Raw genomic sequence first — 17,911 nt, forward strand, 5'->3', positions numbered from 1 at the left:
TTTATTTAATTTTGTGAGGAAGTAGTATTTTAAAGGTGGTGATTCATCATCAGCATATTTAATAAGAGTCAAATGAGTTTAAAATTTAGTACAAATAATTTTCTTTGTTAATTTCAATTCATACAGAGCATCTACTTTGAGGTTTTGAATGACTCCATTAAAAACTCTTCATATAGAAGATATGTGCTTAAGTATATTTTATATACTATGTACGAAGTAACAAAATAATTTTACAATATAAAATTACATATATACATATACACTTATATTTATTTATATGTATGGAGAAGGAAATGGCAACCCACTACAGTATTCTTGCCTGGGAAACCCATGGACAGAGGAGCCTGGCGGGCTACAGTCCACGGGGTCGCAAAGAGTCAGACACGATTGAGCGACTAACACACACATACACGTATACAAGCTTCCCAGGTGGTATTAGTGATAAAGAACCTGCCTGCCAATGCAGGAGACATAACAGACACAGGTTCAATCCCTGTCTCGAGAAGATCCCCTGGAGGAGAGCATGGCAACCCATTCTAATATTCTTGCCTGGAGAATCCCATGGACAGAGAAGCCTGGCGGGCTACAGTCCATAGGGTTGCAAAAAGTCAGACACAATTAAAGCAACTTAGCACGCATGCACACATACAAGTATACATAAGTATACATGTGTGTACATATATATGTCCTTCCAAACTATTCCCAATTAACTTTAAATCACATTAATATGTTATAATAGAAAATTCCTACCTCAACCAGAAAAACGACTAAGCACCAAATTAGCACAAACATTAAGCTCTTGTGGACAGTAACATATCGGAGGTATGTGTTCCATGTAGTCACTGCTGGTATGTTCTCCACATCATCAAAAAAGCAATCCTGTAAAAAAAAAAAAATCCTGGTTATTACAACGAGGGAATACAATTTCACACTACAATTGCGGTCTTACTTTGAATGTGAGGAAATAAAGAAATATTACTATCTGAAACTAAGTGAATTTCAATGAATATAAACCATTATGAATGACACGGGCTATGTCACTTCACAGCCAGTAAAACTGGAGCAAGATAGAATTTTACAAAAATGAGAAACACTGCAATTCTTTAAACTGTGAACATAGTATCACTGATAATACAACTGTATTGTTTTTGGACAATTTTACCATTTTAATGCTTAACAGTGTCACAAATTTATCAATAAATGGTACTAGTGAATTGAAGCTTCCAAAATCTCCCTGATTTAACTCTTTTATTTGGGGGGTCCATGGAAAAATACAGTTTGGAATTTTGCCAGCTCTAGTGGTCTTCCAATAGATCTGAAGGCCGCCTGATGCTTGTACATTCCGTAGTAGCTAGGATTCTCTTTCCCAACTATGACTTAAGTTATATAAATCTAACCCTCAGTCTTCATCTGTCATTTGAGAGCTATAGTTCAATAATTTGAAAGAGAGAAATTCCAAATATTTCAAAAGGAAAGAATAGCTTTTTATTACCAACAAAATTCACAGAAGCACTAGAACCTCAGAGAAAAGAACCCTATGAAATCAGAATATGGCACACTGGTTAGGTATAAAGATTTTTGAAGTCAAATAAAGCTGGTTTTGATACTGGACTCTACCATTGCCCTCCTAGGAACTGCTTGAATTCTGGCAGCTAAACTTCCCTAAAATTTAGTTTTCTTATCTGTAAATGAGGATAATGACAGGTCCCTCCTATTCTATGTTCATGGCACTAGAAGCAATCAACAAATACTATTATCAGTCAAAGTGATCATCTTTACCATTCAATTTATAGAATCCAGTTTGAGAAATTCATTCAGATTGATAATTAAAACCATACAGATAAATTATCTTTCAGGAAACCTTTTTCAAAATTCTAGAAACACAAAGTAGGTACTTTAGAGATCACCTATTCTGTTCCCTCATTTAACAAAGAAGAAAACTTTGGCCCTGAGACATTAAATGACATGCAACTTGCCAAAGTTCACACTACTTTTAACTGATCTAAGCTATTAAACATATCAATTGATTATGACACTATTTCATCCAAGGCACTGAAGAAACTTTTCTAGTAAAACTAAAAAATAAAAACTTCCTCTTTCCTACTGCTTCCTATTTTAAGAAAAAAAGCATTTTATTCTTTATAACTTAATATAAAATACTTTCTACCTGAAAGTTGGCAGTAGTACATGTTGAATTTCACAAACCTTTAAAAGAAACCTGCCCAAAAATCCTATGTATAAAGCCAATTTAAAAGATGAAAAAGCTCAGGTTTAACTAAGTTCAGGCAAGACTGATGTATAAACCAGAAAATTAGTCCTGTTGAGAGACTAGATGTATACATGCCTTAGAGAGGCTACCTGCATACGAAACACTTTTTAGGCTCTCAATAACTGAAGCTACTATTTGTTTATGTATTTATTTTCACTCCGTCTCTTCCTACAAAGGTTTTAAGGGAGTAATGAAACAGATTTATAATAATTCATAATTTTTCTAATTGATAATAATGATTATTACTGCTTAGAAAAGGAACCAATAATAGCCCTTGCTTTGACCTACAATACATCTTATGGTAAGAGACAAAAGGAAATCACAAAGGGAAATAGCTGATTCTTCTACATTTTGAAGTTGCTTACATAATGTACATACTTTGGACTTCGGGAATCTTAAAAATAAAACTCTTCCTAAACTCAAATTTAAGTGAGTTTTGCTATTTACTCTGTATTTCATTCCACTCTGTGGCCAAAAGAAAAAACAAACACCACACTGATAATTTATACACACCCTTAAATCTTCTTCATTAATTTCTTCACTTATTTCCAAGCCAGTTTCTTGAGATAACCGTCTGGAATATATATCTATTTCGGCTAAGCTTGCCTGAGGAGCCAGTGACATTTTTCGTGTGGATGTCGCTGTCTTTCGATGAATGCTTTGACCTTGGTTCCCTGAGGAGCAGGTCATAAGGTTCAGAACTGACTGCCTCCTCCCTCCCAGAAATGTGGGGCCACTGTTGACTGCATTGCTCCGAGGCAGGATCCCCTCTCCAGGTTCAGAATGGGGAACTAAGGATAGTCTTCTCTCTAAAGGCGCATCAGAAGCTTCTTCAATACCATTCATTTGTAATGGAGTCTTTTGTGCAACTGAAAATTTCCTAATAGAGTTGATTGAATTGAGAATGGAGTTCTTCCTTTTTTCACCAAACTCTCCAGTCTGTTTAAAAGAAGGCTTTTTCGTTTCATTCCACGACACAGAAGTATCTCCTTCTAATGAGAAACGCCGTAAAGTCTCAGTTATGATTGAATTTCTTCGTTCTGCAGTAAACTGGTCGAAAGTGTCACATCCCATGAGCTTCAAGCTGAAGTCCGGCCGCTGATTTTGTAATTCAGAAAATGTCCCATAAAAATAGATGCTACCTTCATGTAAAATTAATATTTTGTCAGCTTTCTTTAAGTGTTCCATTTTAGAAGTGACCAAAATCCTAGTTTTGTTAGCCATCAATTTACAGACACAGCTTTAAGAATATAAAAATACATATATATTAATTTTATAAACATTTTATTACAATAGTATATGTATTATATTTTAACACTTTATTAATGTACTCCTGTACATAACTTCTATTATAAAATGTTACTATTACACTTAAATAATTCTAAAAGTAAATATTCAATAGTAATTAATTTGGTACTTCTTGATTAATTATGTTATAAAATACTGTGTTATTTAATTATTATAGTATGCTACACCATAAAGTTGAGTGTTAATGGACCTAAAATGAAATTAAATACCCAACATTAAATAAACATTTGACTTTGAACAAACCAGTTAACCTTTGGGCTGTGGTTGATTCATCTAGAAAATGAGATAATCAGATGACCTTTAAGATTCCTTAGAGGCTATATTTCTACATGTTTTCTAAAATGTCAGAACTTTATTGTTCTTTAAATTTTCTGCTCATTTTCTTTTACATTTTAAGTTGACCACTAATTTAGTCCTGAAAGTTTCTACTGTACATCAGGACCTAACACATCATAAAGTAACTATATTCCAATAAAAAGTTAATTTTAAAAAACTTAAGACTAATTTGCTTATTTAAAACACAACAATAGCCTGAGAATTGTATACAAAATCTGAACTTCCTCCAACAAAATTTCCCCCGAGTGTAGAAGTAAATCCTGACTAGAACCACCTAAGGAAGACCAATTTCTTTTAGGCATTAAAACATTACATATTTTATAGAAAGAGTCATAATTCTAAATTACACTTTAATATACTAATACAACTAGCAAAGTTTATATTGGTGAGAAGGTATTTATAATTACAGGATTGTAAAAATAGTATCACAGGTATTAAATTTAACCAAATTCTAGGAAAGGTGCTTCTAGGAATAATGTGGTAATTTAATACACACATACATCTACATCCTTACTGATTATTTTAAACTACTTCATAGTCTATAAAATCATTTTGATACCTTAAAATCAAGTCATATAACCAACTGTTCCTCTTAGAAACTTCACATACATTGAGCCCTAATGGGAGCTCCAAGAAAATGTACACCCCAAGCTCTGTGTGACTGAGAAAGAGGTTCTGAAGGAGGTATTGAGGTAGACGAATACTTAGAGCAATCACCTATATTAAAACATCAAAACATTCTATTTCTTTGGTTCCTTAAGAAGCTTACTATCTAAAGAGCAAAATACACAAAAAAGTAAATAAAAAATTTGAGTATAACAATCAATTAAAATAATATAAGCTATGTCACAAGACAGGAATATTATCAAAACTCCATAGACAGTGATTGTTAAAGTATCAGCAATGGGAGAAATTGGTTCAGCATAAGGTGGACAGAAAAGTGAAGTGATCTTGACCATGGAGGGAAGATCAGATTTAAGTAGCTAAATTACACAATGCCACACTGAGTCACAGTGGTGGACCTTATTTCTCAAGGAATAATATGCAGCCTATGGTGGTATAGTCATCTTTCTTGTCTCTTAGAATGAGTATTATAAATTATTCAAGAACATACCTTTCAAATATTTCTTTCTCTGTTAAAACATCTAGATATCCAAAAGGAGAGTCTAACAGGTACAAATCAGCATCTTTGTATACTGCTCTAAAAAGGAAATGAAAATTAAATTAGATTCCTTCAATATTTACCATTTCATTTGGTGTAGATGATTTTAAATAAATTTAAAAAGATAAGTCACACACACAAAAAAAGATAAGTCACACACACAAAAAAAGATAAGTCACATAGGATTTTTATCATTTTGCACAATACTCCAAAAACTTCTGAGGTCGTTTTGCTAAGTGTAAGTGACGTACACTTGCAAAAATTACAAACTAAATCACACCATACATACAATTTTAAATATTGCCTTAAAAAAGAAAAAGGAAGAAGGAAAACCTTTCAACAATAGTACCTATTTATAGCAAGCACTATGCTACATGCTGGGAATACAATGGTAAAAATTACACAAACCCTGTTCTCAGCAATCTTGCATTTTGGTGGGGAAACAAAGAAAAGAGAATGTTTCAATCCTGTAAAGTGTCAGAGACAGCAACTAAATCTCAGCACTTAAGTGAAATTATTTTATTTTTTTTCACTGTTGACTGTTACCAATAAACCGATAGCAGTGCTGTTACAACTGTATGATTGATATTGCTCTTTGCTCCTTATAGTCCTAATTTATGGACCATACTCATAAAAGTTCCACAAAAGTGCGGGATGCAAAATTTGCAATAACAATGTATACCCATATTATTTTATATTCTAAGTTAGAAAATAAAATTTTATGAGCAAGTAAAATCTTCATTAAGTTCATCTTAGGGTGGTAATAAAATGAAGATATGGTCCCATATGAATAGAAATGAGGTAATTTCTTCATAACATCTAAATTTTTCAGCTGTGGCTGTGAGTAACCCATACCTATACCAACCATATACAATTCGGTGTTTACATGTAATTCTGAAAAAAGAAACTATATTTAGTCAGCAGGTAACTAAGAGAAATAAAATAATTAAAAACAGAAATGGCAAAAAGTCAAAGCAAAATCTAGAAGAACCTTTGCAATGCAAATTATTTTTTAAAACAACATTCAGGAACTAGATAAAAGACCCCCAACAAAATGTACCCTCAAGAGCTTTCTTCCCATACTCAATTCTTCTCTCTCTCTCCCTCACATTTATGACCAGGTGCTCAGTCACTTCAGTCATGTCCAACTCTTTGTGACCCCCATGGACCTTAGCCTGATAGGCTTCTCTGTCCACGGGATTCTCCAGGCAAGAATACTGGAGTGGGTTGCCATTTCCTTCTCCAGGGAATATTCCCGACCCAGGGATCAAACCCAGGTCTCCTGAGTCTCCTGCATTGCAGGCAGATTCTTTATCTGCTGAGCCACCAGGGAAGACACATTTATGACCACAGTTTCTCAAGAGATTAGAAATAATATACACATCATCCAAAACTGGTCAACACATGACACATTCAGATCAGAAGAGCAATAAACAACTGTTTTCTTTAATGCCACAAACTGTATTTTATAATAAAACTAAATTTTCAACTGGTAAATACAGACTCAATTCTATGCTAAAGTTTGAAGCATATATATAGCATGTTTTCCTAAATTTGAAATGAAATGTTTAAGACAGTCTTACTTTGTCTCACAGATTAATCAACTTTCCCTTACTTAGAAGCCATTATTTTGTCTGTGAATTACTCATATCTATGTATGGGCTATGCGGAGAAGGCAATGGCAAGCCACTCCAGTACTCTTGCCTGGAAAATCCCATGGACGGAGGAGCCTGGTAGGCTGCAGTCCGTGGGGTCGCTAAGGGTCGGACACGACTGAGCGACTTCACTTTCACTTTTCACTTTCACACATTGGAGAAGGAAATGGCAACCCACTCCAGTGTTTTTGCCTGGAGAATCCCAGGGACGGGGGAGCCTGGTGGACTGCCGTCTATGGGGTCACACAGAGTCGGACACGACTGAAGTGACTTAGCAGCAGCAGCATGTATGGGCTATAGAGATATATTGGGCTTCCCTGGGGGCTCAGTTGGTAAAGAATCTACCTGCCAATGCAGGAGACACTGGTTCAACCCCTGGATGGGAAAGATCCCCTGGAGGAGTAAATAGCAACTCACTCCAGCATTCTTGCATGGAGAATACCATGGACAGAAGAGTCTGGTGGGCTATAGTCCACGGGGTTGCAAAAGAGTTGGACATGACTTAGTGACTACACAACATCATTGATTTATTACTTGACATTGTAATCCCAAAGTCTCGTTATGGTTTAATGTAAAGTCAAGATGACCTGATTCAAACTGTAACTATACCATTTCCCAGTGTGGCTTTTGGCAAGTTAAGATCTAACCACCTCAATTACCTCATGATCTCTTCCATAAAAAGTGGGGAGAACAATTCTTTTTTGATATGCGGATTAAGTAAAATTACACATGTACTCACACACACCCCACCCAGAATAGTACTAGGCAATTGTAGGTGCTCAGTGAGTTAGTTTCCTGTCCCAGCTTTTCGAAACATGAGAAAATAAGGGGGAGAAAGGCCAAAATATCAGTAAGTCATTGTGATTTCTTGTTAATAACTTCAGCAACACAGTAAGAAGAATTTTATTCAAATAAACCTGGAGGAATATTTAATATCCCACATCATCATTTTTTTAAACTGAATGTTACAGTTTAACCACAAATTAACTTACACACACTTCTCTTTGACAGCTCAAAATGCTTAGACCAAGAATGTCTCTACTAAGAGACCACCATACCCTGCACAATATTAGATGTGATTGTCCCATTTATTTTTCTTTGAAGATTACAGACTTTAACCTTAAGTACATCAACTGCCCTGCTATTTCTGCTATGAGATTAATTAGTTATGTTGAAAATTTTGAAAATGTATGTTTATATAAGATGGGGAAATAGTGGAAACAGTGGCTGACTTTATCTTTCTGGGCTCCAAAATCACTGCAGATGGTGATTGTAGCCTTGAAATTAAAAGACACTTACTCCTTGGAAGGAAAGTTATGACCAACCTAGACAGCATATTAAAAAGCAAGGACATACTTTGTCGACAAAGGTCTGTCTAAACAAGGCTATGGTTTTTCCAGTGGTCATGTATGGATGTGAGAGTTGGATGGTGAAGGAAGCTGACTGCCAAAGAATCGATGGTTTTGAACTGTGGTGTTGGAGAAGACTCTTGAGAGTCCCTTGGACTGGAAGGGGATCCAACCAGTCCATTCTAAAGGAGATCAGTCCTGGGTGTTCATTGGAAGGACTGATGTTGAAGCTGAAACTCCAGTACTTTGGCTACCTCATGCGAAGAGCTGACTCATTGGAAAAGACCCTGATGCTGGGAAAGATTGAGGGCAGAAGGAGAAGGGGACAAAAGAGGATGAGATGGTTGGATGACATCACCGACTCAATGGAAATGGGTTTGGTGGACTCCAGGAGTTGGTGATGGACAGGGAGGCCTGGTGTGTTGCGGTTCATGGGGTCGCAAAGAGTCGGACACGACTGAGTGACTGAACTGAACTGAAACCAAGAAACAAAACCAGAAGCCTACAGCAGATGTGTATATTTTGGGACAGGGTGAGCAGGGAACTGTATGAAGGACTAAATAAAAGTATACATCTTCTCTTCCCTGTGCTAGGCAGAATGGTAGGGTTTTCCATTTGTAGGGAATCATAAGGCAAACATATACACACTAACAAAAGGGTACGCATTTTTAAAAAGCCATGAGCTTTATCAGATATAAATACTATATAATTATAGTTCCGAAAGGTTAGTCTTAACCTGCTAGCTATAAGATCCTGGGCATTTTTTCAATTACAGAAAGAGGATATAAAGAAACAGAGAACCATCTGTTCTTATAAAACTATAGTTTTATTGTTATAAAACTATAATGTTTTATACTCATTTAGACAACAAATGCTTGCTGGACCAATAAGCAGATATTCACCTTGCTAAAGAAATTCTTGCTCGCTGACCTCCACTCAATGTGATTCCACCTTCTCCAAGAACTATGTTGTCTTTCTCTGCAAACTTGGAGATGTCCTATTATCAAAAATAGAAAAGTTAGGTAAAAAAGAAAAAAATAGAAAGTTAGGAATTGTCAGTATGTCAGATATGAATTTAAAAGGTACATTTTCCCTCAAGTGTAATCATGTATCAACTTCCACTTTAACCACAGCAGAAACTGGGAACACCGCATCTCAGCTATTTCAAATGCATTTCAATTGGTCAAAACATTGCTGAAATTTCATAAAGAAGTTTTTCTTTAATTTTCCAATTGCTACTTATGATCATTAAATAAGAACTGGAAAATATAAAAAGTAAAGCATATGCAAATCTATCATATGTAAAGATGCACCATCCACTGACCATTACACAAACCCAGTGCTATTAACATGCTAACATGCACTTCCTTCCAATCTAAATCCACTCTTTTAAAAGGAAATCTCCGAAGACGAATAAACCTCCTAATAAGGAAACAAAAAGAATATCATTTACATCTCCTTGCAGTATCTAACCATACTCAGTGGGTGACCATGAGCACAAGGCATCTCCTTTCCACACTTCTCTCACCTACTCCCCCCGAAACAACACAGCTCTCTTCCTCATCCATCCTCCCACCTCATCCTTCTGTCCTCTCCCCCTCTACTCTGCCTCTTCTGTCACCTCCCTGCCACATGTGTCCTATCTTCAGTTCATGAGATTTTCTGTGGCAAAAACCACACTTAGACATTCTAAAAGATTAGAATTTATAAGAAATTGTCCTCAAATTGCTGTCATTGTAAGCCTAACTCAGAAAATAAGCCATAATTCTGGAGAAAGCAAGAAAACATCCCAAAGAATCAATTAACCACTTTAAGCTAAAACAATACACAATTAATTGGCAAATTAATTCTTCTGAATATAGAAGTATTATAAAGTAGGTAGAAAGTGCTAGAAGGCTTTCTGGAATAGATGAGGTTTGCCCTGAGACTTGAGAATAAGAGTCAGGTGAATAGTATTCAGGTGCTCAGTGGTAAAGAATCTGTTTGCCAACACAAGGGACACAAGTTCGATCCTGGATTGGGAAGATCCCCTGGAGAAGAAAATGGCAATCCACTTCAGTATTCTTGCCTGGAAAATCCCATGGACAGAGGAGCGTGGCAGGCTACAGTCCAGGGTTGCAAAAGATTTGAACACGACTTAGCAACTAAGCAACAACAACAATTCGGTCTTTAGTTCAAAACAGGTCTTTGCCTTTTCTTTTCTTTTCTCATCCCCATATAAATTCTCTTTTCTTTTGTTACACCTTCTTCTCTCTTAAAAATACTGTTCCATTCAAGTCTTCTTTTCTCTCTCACAACCCAGAAGTAGTTCATCTGTTCTCCTTGATCTGACACTAACATTATCTATATTTAAACTGCCAAAATGGTTACTTCTTTGTTTCTGTTATCTACCACATGAAAGTTAAATAGAACTTCATATACAAAACTGTAAATTTATAGCTAGTAAATTAGTAAGTAATCACTTATATTATGAACTAGCTGGCAGCTCCTGTAGGCTGAAACCAAGCCAGCCACTGCCTCCAAGGAACTGCTGTTGTCAATGCTCTTGACCTAAGAGGACCAAACATGATTTTTTTTTTAATGTGGTTAAAAAAAAACAAAAAACACTGACATGTAAGAGAAAATACAGCAGGACTCAGGGGAGCTGGCTACTCAGGCACTGGAGTAGACCACTGAGACCCATATAGCACTGCAGTGAGGAGGACCTTCCATAGTTATAAGACCCGGGAAAACAAGTGCTTCATTTCTTTCTACTGGACCAAATTTTTTTTGGTTCAACTTATGAACCAGACCACATACCTATGATTCCATCCAAATAACAAGGATTGCAGCTAAATTCCCAGAGAAGGCACTGGCATCCCACTCCAGGACTCTTGCCTGGAAGATCCCATGGACGGAGGAGCCTGGTAGGATGCAGTCCATGCGGTCACTAGGATTTAGACACGACTGAGCGACTTCACTTTCACTTTTCACTTTCATGCATTGGAGAAGGAAATGGCAACCCACTCCAGTGTTTTTGCCTGGAGAATCCCAGGGACGGGGGAGCCTGGTGGGCTGCCGTCTCTGGGGTCACACAGAGTCGGACACGACTGAAGTGACTTAGCAGCAGCAGCAGCTAAATTCCACACCCCTAAGTCTCAGTTTTGCTGAAGGAGCACACCCAGGAGCACATCGACCTTGAAGCCTTAACTGAGCTGTTCTACACAGCACATCCTCTGCCCTCGATCTAGAGCAACTGGTAAAACAACTCACAGGTGTATTTCTTCTCTACTGTACCATCTTTCCCTTATCCATATTCCATTCCCGTTTAGAAAATTAAATCTTTTAGAGGAAAAAAATGAATACTTTTTTGTATATGAATAAATTGAGTGTAGGTTTTTGTAAAGGAGGCACATTTTCTAACACAATCTGAAAAAGCCAGAGGTTACTGGAATTATTGGAGCTTTTTTTTTTTTCAAATTTGAATTCAATACAGTTTTAATTAAATCAGATAAAATTTCTAAGTTTTAAAATTTAGAAATATCAGTAGTTATCTTGATGGTATGATTATAACACAGTTATAGACTTGGAGGGTGCAGAATCCTAGCCCAGCGCAACAATTTAACAAAGATTTGTGGAATGAAGGAAGAAAAGAGGAGAGAATGGAGGAAGGGGAGGTAAACAGATATTAAGCTACAAAGAAAGAGGCATATATAAGAAAAAGAACATGAAGAAAGGTGTACAGCCTAGAGAAAGAAAGAAAATGGGGAAAAGAATAATTGTCAGAAGAAACAGATATCAATAGGAAAAAGCAGGAAGATAGTGGCAGCATAAAGAGACAAGAAAAATGAAGGGGAAGATAGGAAACGATAGAAGACAAGGAACCATAGTTGACCCTTCAGCAAATATCCCTGGTGAATTTGAATGTCCAAAGAATACAAATGCAATTTATTACAATAATTTTCTTAAGACAATATATAAGAGATTGTTTCAGCCAAATCTCTCTCACGGGAGCCTGTAATACTCATCCTTTCAACAAGCCAAGGAAATAGGAGGGAGAAGGAAACTAAAAAATCTCTTCCTTCTTTCTTAAACATAAACAGGCCAAAACATAACACTAGAGAAAGAAAGCAGAAGATCCTCAAGTGAGCTCAAGGTTTACACACTCAGATTGAATGGAATATCATCAAATTCCTCCAAAAAAGAGCAGGAATAGCACTTCCTTTGAGTACCACTCCTCAAATTCTGACTTGGAGCTGGTCCAGGGGGAGGAGAAAATGCATTAAGAAAATGAAGATTCAAGGACGGAACTGCTTAAATGGTTTCTCAGTACCATGTTAATCTATGTCAATTATAATACAAGCTACTGTTTCCTTTTTATTTTCAGAACAGTCTCAGATTTTAAGCTCCTATGACAATGAACTGTGTCCTGGGCCTGGGATGCTCAGCACCCTCAGTCAGTAAGCCAGGCCTGCAACCCTGGGGTGCCCGGGCCTGCCTGGAATGATTCCTGGTGAGTCAGTCACCTTCTTTGGCCTGGCTTAGACAGAATGGGATTTCTCAGTGTGAAACTTCCACTCATACTTGGGAGAATTTCCATGTTGGGTGCATTCTTGGAAAATGCCATGAAGAACTGAATCTAAGCATCCTTGCCCCCAGGTCACTGGTGAGCTGAAATCTGAATGATGTTTGTGGTGCCCATTTAGAAAGCAGTTGGGATGTCATATAAACCAAGGTGACTGTTCAATAAGGAACAAAGCTGGAATACTCAAGTGGATGGCATGGGACCCAGGATTTGAACCCTGGTCTATAAGCTATTGTGAAATCTCAGTTACTTAACAGCTTTGTAATTTAATTTCCCTAACCATAACCTGGGTGCAATTATAGTCCATCTTTTATAAAGGCGCTCAGGATGAGAATAAGAAATACGGCATGTACAAAGAAATTCAATAAATATAAATAAAATAGATGAAATGTGCTAATCTAAGTGGAATATTTTAAATTCTAAAATAAAGCTTAAAACAAAATAGAAAACATGAATGGTAACATTGACTACAGAACACAGTGGCCTATTTTCCAGCTGTTTCCATTAATAACTAGATAAGTAGCTTTGGGCAAGTCTCTTCTGGGCTTCAGTTCTCCATCTATAAAAGGGGATAATAGTACCTTCCCTTAACAGGTTCAAAAATTTGAGGTAATTTAATATGAAGAGTTTGGTCCAGAAACCACACTCAAACACTGGTGATGTACAGTTTTAGAATGAGATGTTTACCAATGATTTGTATACATCATTCATCTCCATTTGGCCTTGAATAAAATGTACACCTGATGTAACACTATGCCCCACTCTCCTAGCAAAGGAAAAGCAAATTCTAATTAGTCTGAAAATATAGCCTTTATTCAGATTATCATAAAAATGTACAAGATTTAATGTAGGGGAAAAGAACTGGACTGAGAATTGGAAGTCCTATGTTCAAGTCCTAACTTTGTATGTCTTCACCAAGTGTACTTTTGTTGAGGTTGCTATGTACACGGTCACATATTTTGAAACTTAAAGTTCAAGGTTCTTAAGAGTGAACACCATATTCTTAAGAGTGACACCAGATTAGATCTAGATACTTTCCAAATGCTGCCACTTTGAAGACGGCTGTTAAGTTTTATTTAACATTTTGTTATTGTTGTTTAGTCGCTAAGTTATTTCTGATTCTCTCATGACCCTATGGACTATAGTCTGCCAGGTTCTTCTGTTCATGGGATCTCTCAGGCAAGAATATTGGAGCAGGTTGCCATTTCCTTCTCCAGGGGATCTATCCATGCTATATTGTGCTATGATAGTTTTATTCATCTTATTATCTTCTCAATATAAAATAATCAAAGGGGGCCTCAGTTCAGTTCAGTTCAGTTCAGTTGCTCAGTCGTGTCCGACTCTTTGCGACCCCATGAATCACAGCACGCCAGGCCTCCCTGTCCATCACCAACTCCCGGAGTTCACTCAAACTCATGTCCACAGAGTTGGTGATGCCATCCAGCCATCTCATTCTCTATCGTCCCCTTCTCCTCCCGCCCCGAATCCCTCCCAGCATCAGAGTCTTTTCCAGTGAGTCAACTCGTCGCATGAGGTGGCCAAAGTATTGGAGTTTCAGCTTTAGCATCAGTCCTTCCAATGAACACCCAGGATTGATCTCCTTTAGAACGGTTAAAAATCATGATCTTTCCATTAATTCAGTTCTTGTTTTAGATCTTTCAGTAAGATTTTCTGATCTTCTATATACATGTTCTATAAATTTCCTATAAGATTTATCCTTAAGTATTTTATCATTTTCTACTAGTATGAACTGAAGAGCTTTTTATTTCCATTTCTAGATTGTTGTTGCTAACATAGAGAAGAGCTAATTATTTTTGTATGTTTATCTACTATTCATCCATCTTATCATATTCCTTTATTAATTCTGCAGAGTTTTGCTCTCTGCTTTTGATAGAATCTCTTGGGAGTTTTTAGGTGAACTTGTTTTTTCAGAAACATGTAACATTTTTTTTTTAAGACAAACAAATTTTTAAATTTTACCATTTAAAATAATGCTTACTTTGGAATGTTTGGTTAAAAAAAATTATGAAATTTTTTAAAATGAAGTTTTTTCTACTATTTTTACTTTGAATTTTTATCACAAATCACTGCTAAATTTATGTACGATCCTTTTAGCATCCACTGACCTTGTTTTATTTTTTTTAATTTTAAATATTTTTTTTTATTGGAGGCTAATTATTTTACAATGGTTGGTTTTGCCATACATTGACATGAATCTGCTGCGGATGTACATGAGTTCCCCTTCCTGAACCCCCCTCCCCCCTCCCTCCTCCCCAGGCTGGTGTCATCCCCGCACACCAGCCCCGAGCATCCTGTATCATGCATTGACCCTGAACTGGCGATTTGTTTCACATATGATAATATACATGTTTCAATGCCATTCTCCCACTTACCTTGTTACATGGTTTTTATCATGTTTATAGATTGTTTATATTGAAGCAATCATATTTCTATTCATGAATCTTGCTTGATCAATCTTTTTCATACCATGCTAAATCCTATTTATTAATATTTTACTTAATAGTATTTTATTTAAATATCTATATTCCTAAGTATGATTAACTAGTTTTCTTTTTAATACAACTTTTCATATTTTGATACAAATAATCTTCTGGATTTAGAAAATGAAGAGTTTTTCATCTTTGTCTATAATTTGATATAGTTTAAATAATATAGGAAGTTATGCTATTAAAGGTGAAATACAATTCAGCTATGCAATTATTATTGATAGTGTCTTTTTAAGTAATACACATTGAACTATCTTTACAGTGATAATCTGTCTATTCAAGTCTTGTTTCTTTCTTCAATTTTGATCATTTGTATTTCCTTAGTAAATCATCCAGTTCCTCTAAGTTTTAAATCTGTTTCATCAGAATTGCACTAACTTTTAATAATAATTTTAATCTTGCTCATATTTTTGTTTAAGCTTCTTTGTTATTCCTACTATTGTAAGTCTTTTCTTTACTACAGATAAGGATAGATTCAACAATTTTATTGGTCTTTTCAAAGAACTGGCTTTAGGAATTATATTAAGTCTTTCATTTCTCTGTTGGTTTTCTCCTTCATTAAATTAAATTTTGATCATCACTTACTCCTTTTAATTTTTTATTTAGTTCCTTCTTTAAAATTATCAATAAAAATATAAATTTTGTGTATTTTTAGCCTTGTTTTTTAAATAGTAAAGGTATTTAGAGCTAAAAATCTTCTACTGAGTGCAGCCATGTTCTACAGATTGTTATATGAAGCATTCTAGGTTTCAAATAATTTATAGTCAGTCAGGAGATTTTATCTTTCCAAGTATTTGTTTTCAACTTACCTGGCTTAATTATATCTAAATAAATGTAACTTTTACCAAGCATAACTAACATGTTTTGTCATTCTCATTAGAACCTATGACTTAAGAAGAAGCTAAGTAAGCAACTATAAAAAAAAGAAAAAAGTTTGAGTGGAATAAAAGTAATATTAGAAGGTCTTATATGTATTTCCTAAAATTTTAATGGATTTTTACAGATCTTCAATAGCAAAACTTAAAAAATTGGGGCTTGGGCTAAATTTAGCTTAAGAGGAGAGATCTTCAAAAATATTTTAAAAAGATCTAATCTGATATGAAATGTAAAGGTGTTGTTTGTTGTTTTAGGAAACTGAAGTTGTTTTAAATATTAGATAAAACTCTATCCTCTAGCACTACTTTCCTCAAACATTTTAATGGTATATAAATAATTTCATTTGTCAGTATATCTAACCAGAAATTATTACAACTGTTATCCAAAATATTCATTATAATGATTGGAATTTAGACACACACATACATTCGAATATACATACATACATAAACACGTATAGATTGCATTTTTACACATCTGTATATATGTGCATATACATGTACATATATGTGCATATAATACATATGTGCCTGTGTATGTATGGTATGCATACAAATATGCAGATGTTTATTCAACTTGATCTCTATCATCCACTATTATGGTGCTAAGAAAAGAGAAGTCTGCAGTAAGTAAAAGAGGATGATTATTTTCTTTATGAGTTAGATTACTATTCCTCTTATCAAAAAAAAAATAAAAAATATGTGAAAGATAATGGAGTTCTTAACAAACAAGTTGTCTCACTTTCCAAAGATTTATCTTCTTCAATCCTGTTAATATAATGAGAGCTGACTGACTAAGAAGGCTCATTGTATCCCATGACCCTAAAATATAGAAAAGTCAAATTTTTTCTCACTTGCTAGAGGACAGTTTATCCAAAGAACACGTGATCCACAGTACTCTAAACAATTCAAGTTCATTCAATCCAACTGATCATGTCACACCCCTGTTTAAAACATCACAAAACAAACAAAAAAATATACCGGGTCTTTGTGAGCTCCAGAATAAAATCCAAACTTCAAAAAATGGCATATAAAACTTTTCCCAGCTCACTTCTTCATCCACATCTCCCAGCACACTTCTAAATACATCTTGACCCCCTAGCCACACTGAAGTTTTATTGTGCTCCAAATTTACCATATCTTTCACCATCTACACCTGCTGGTCCCTCTATCTAGACGACTTTCCTCTACTTCTTAATCTGGCAAATTCCTTTAAGGTCAGTAAAAATTTAATATCCTCCATAAAGTCTTCCATTACTTTAAAAGGCATGTTCCTATGTGTTTTAAGACCCGTTTATGTTCCTATGTAAGAGTTTTCATCTGTTTTCTTATTGTTTGTTTACATTATCTTTATCCTCAAAAACTGCAAGCTTCTCAAAGACAAGGACAGAGTTATAATTTGCTCTATGCTTTGGGAGCCAGGACAGGTTTAAGATATTATAGGCATATGTTCCAAACAGTGAGTAAAGTATTTTAGGCAACTTAGACATGGTTAAGATTAATCCTCTGCCTTCAGAAACTTACAATCTACAGCCTACCAGGGACAACTTAATGAAAGACCTGGATTTTGAGTTCAGATGTGGCTCCATGCCTGAGAACTTCATGTCTTCCTCATCCAACTCTACCAAGTCTGCCCCCAACTTACCTCTCTGGCCAGGTTGACAAACTGTAAAAAGACACCAGAGCACACTCATTAACCCTAAACACTGAATATTCATTGGAAGGACTGCTGCTAAAGCTCCAACACTTTGGCCACATGATGTAAAAAGCCAACTCAATGGAAAAGACCCTGGTGAGGGAAAGACTGAAGACAAAGGGAGAAGGGGACGACAGAGGATGAGATGGTTAGACAGCATCACCAACTCAATGAACATGAACTTGAGCAA

The 17,911-nt window shown here is 35.6% G+C and overlaps 1 protein-coding gene across 1 annotated transcript in view; it reads right to left on the minus strand.

Annotated features, from left to right (window-relative positions):
- CFTR (CF transmembrane conductance regulator) overlaps nucleotides 1–17,911 on the minus strand; it is a 207,158-nt gene that overhangs the window by 92,317 nt on the left and 96,930 nt on the right. Inside the window, exons 12-15 of the mRNA XM_055420807.2 lie at nucleotides 8,982–9,076; nucleotides 5,028–5,114; nucleotides 2,783–3,509; nucleotides 751–879 (exon numbers count right to left, since the gene is read on the minus strand). Coding sequence (XP_055276782.2) covers nucleotides 751–879; nucleotides 2,783–3,509; nucleotides 5,028–5,114; nucleotides 8,982–9,076 — 1,038 coding nt within the window. The remainder of the gene's footprint in view (nucleotides 1–750; nucleotides 880–2,782; nucleotides 3,510–5,027; nucleotides 5,115–8,981; nucleotides 9,077–17,911) is intronic.

Source organism: Moschus berezovskii, chromosome 3, assembly GCF_049115385.1.
Source record: "Moschus berezovskii isolate FMDL1 chromosome 3, NW_MosBer_1.0, whole genome shotgun sequence".
In the NCBI taxonomy this organism is placed as follows: domain Eukaryota; kingdom Metazoa; phylum Chordata; class Mammalia; order Artiodactyla; family Moschidae; genus Moschus; species Moschus berezovskii.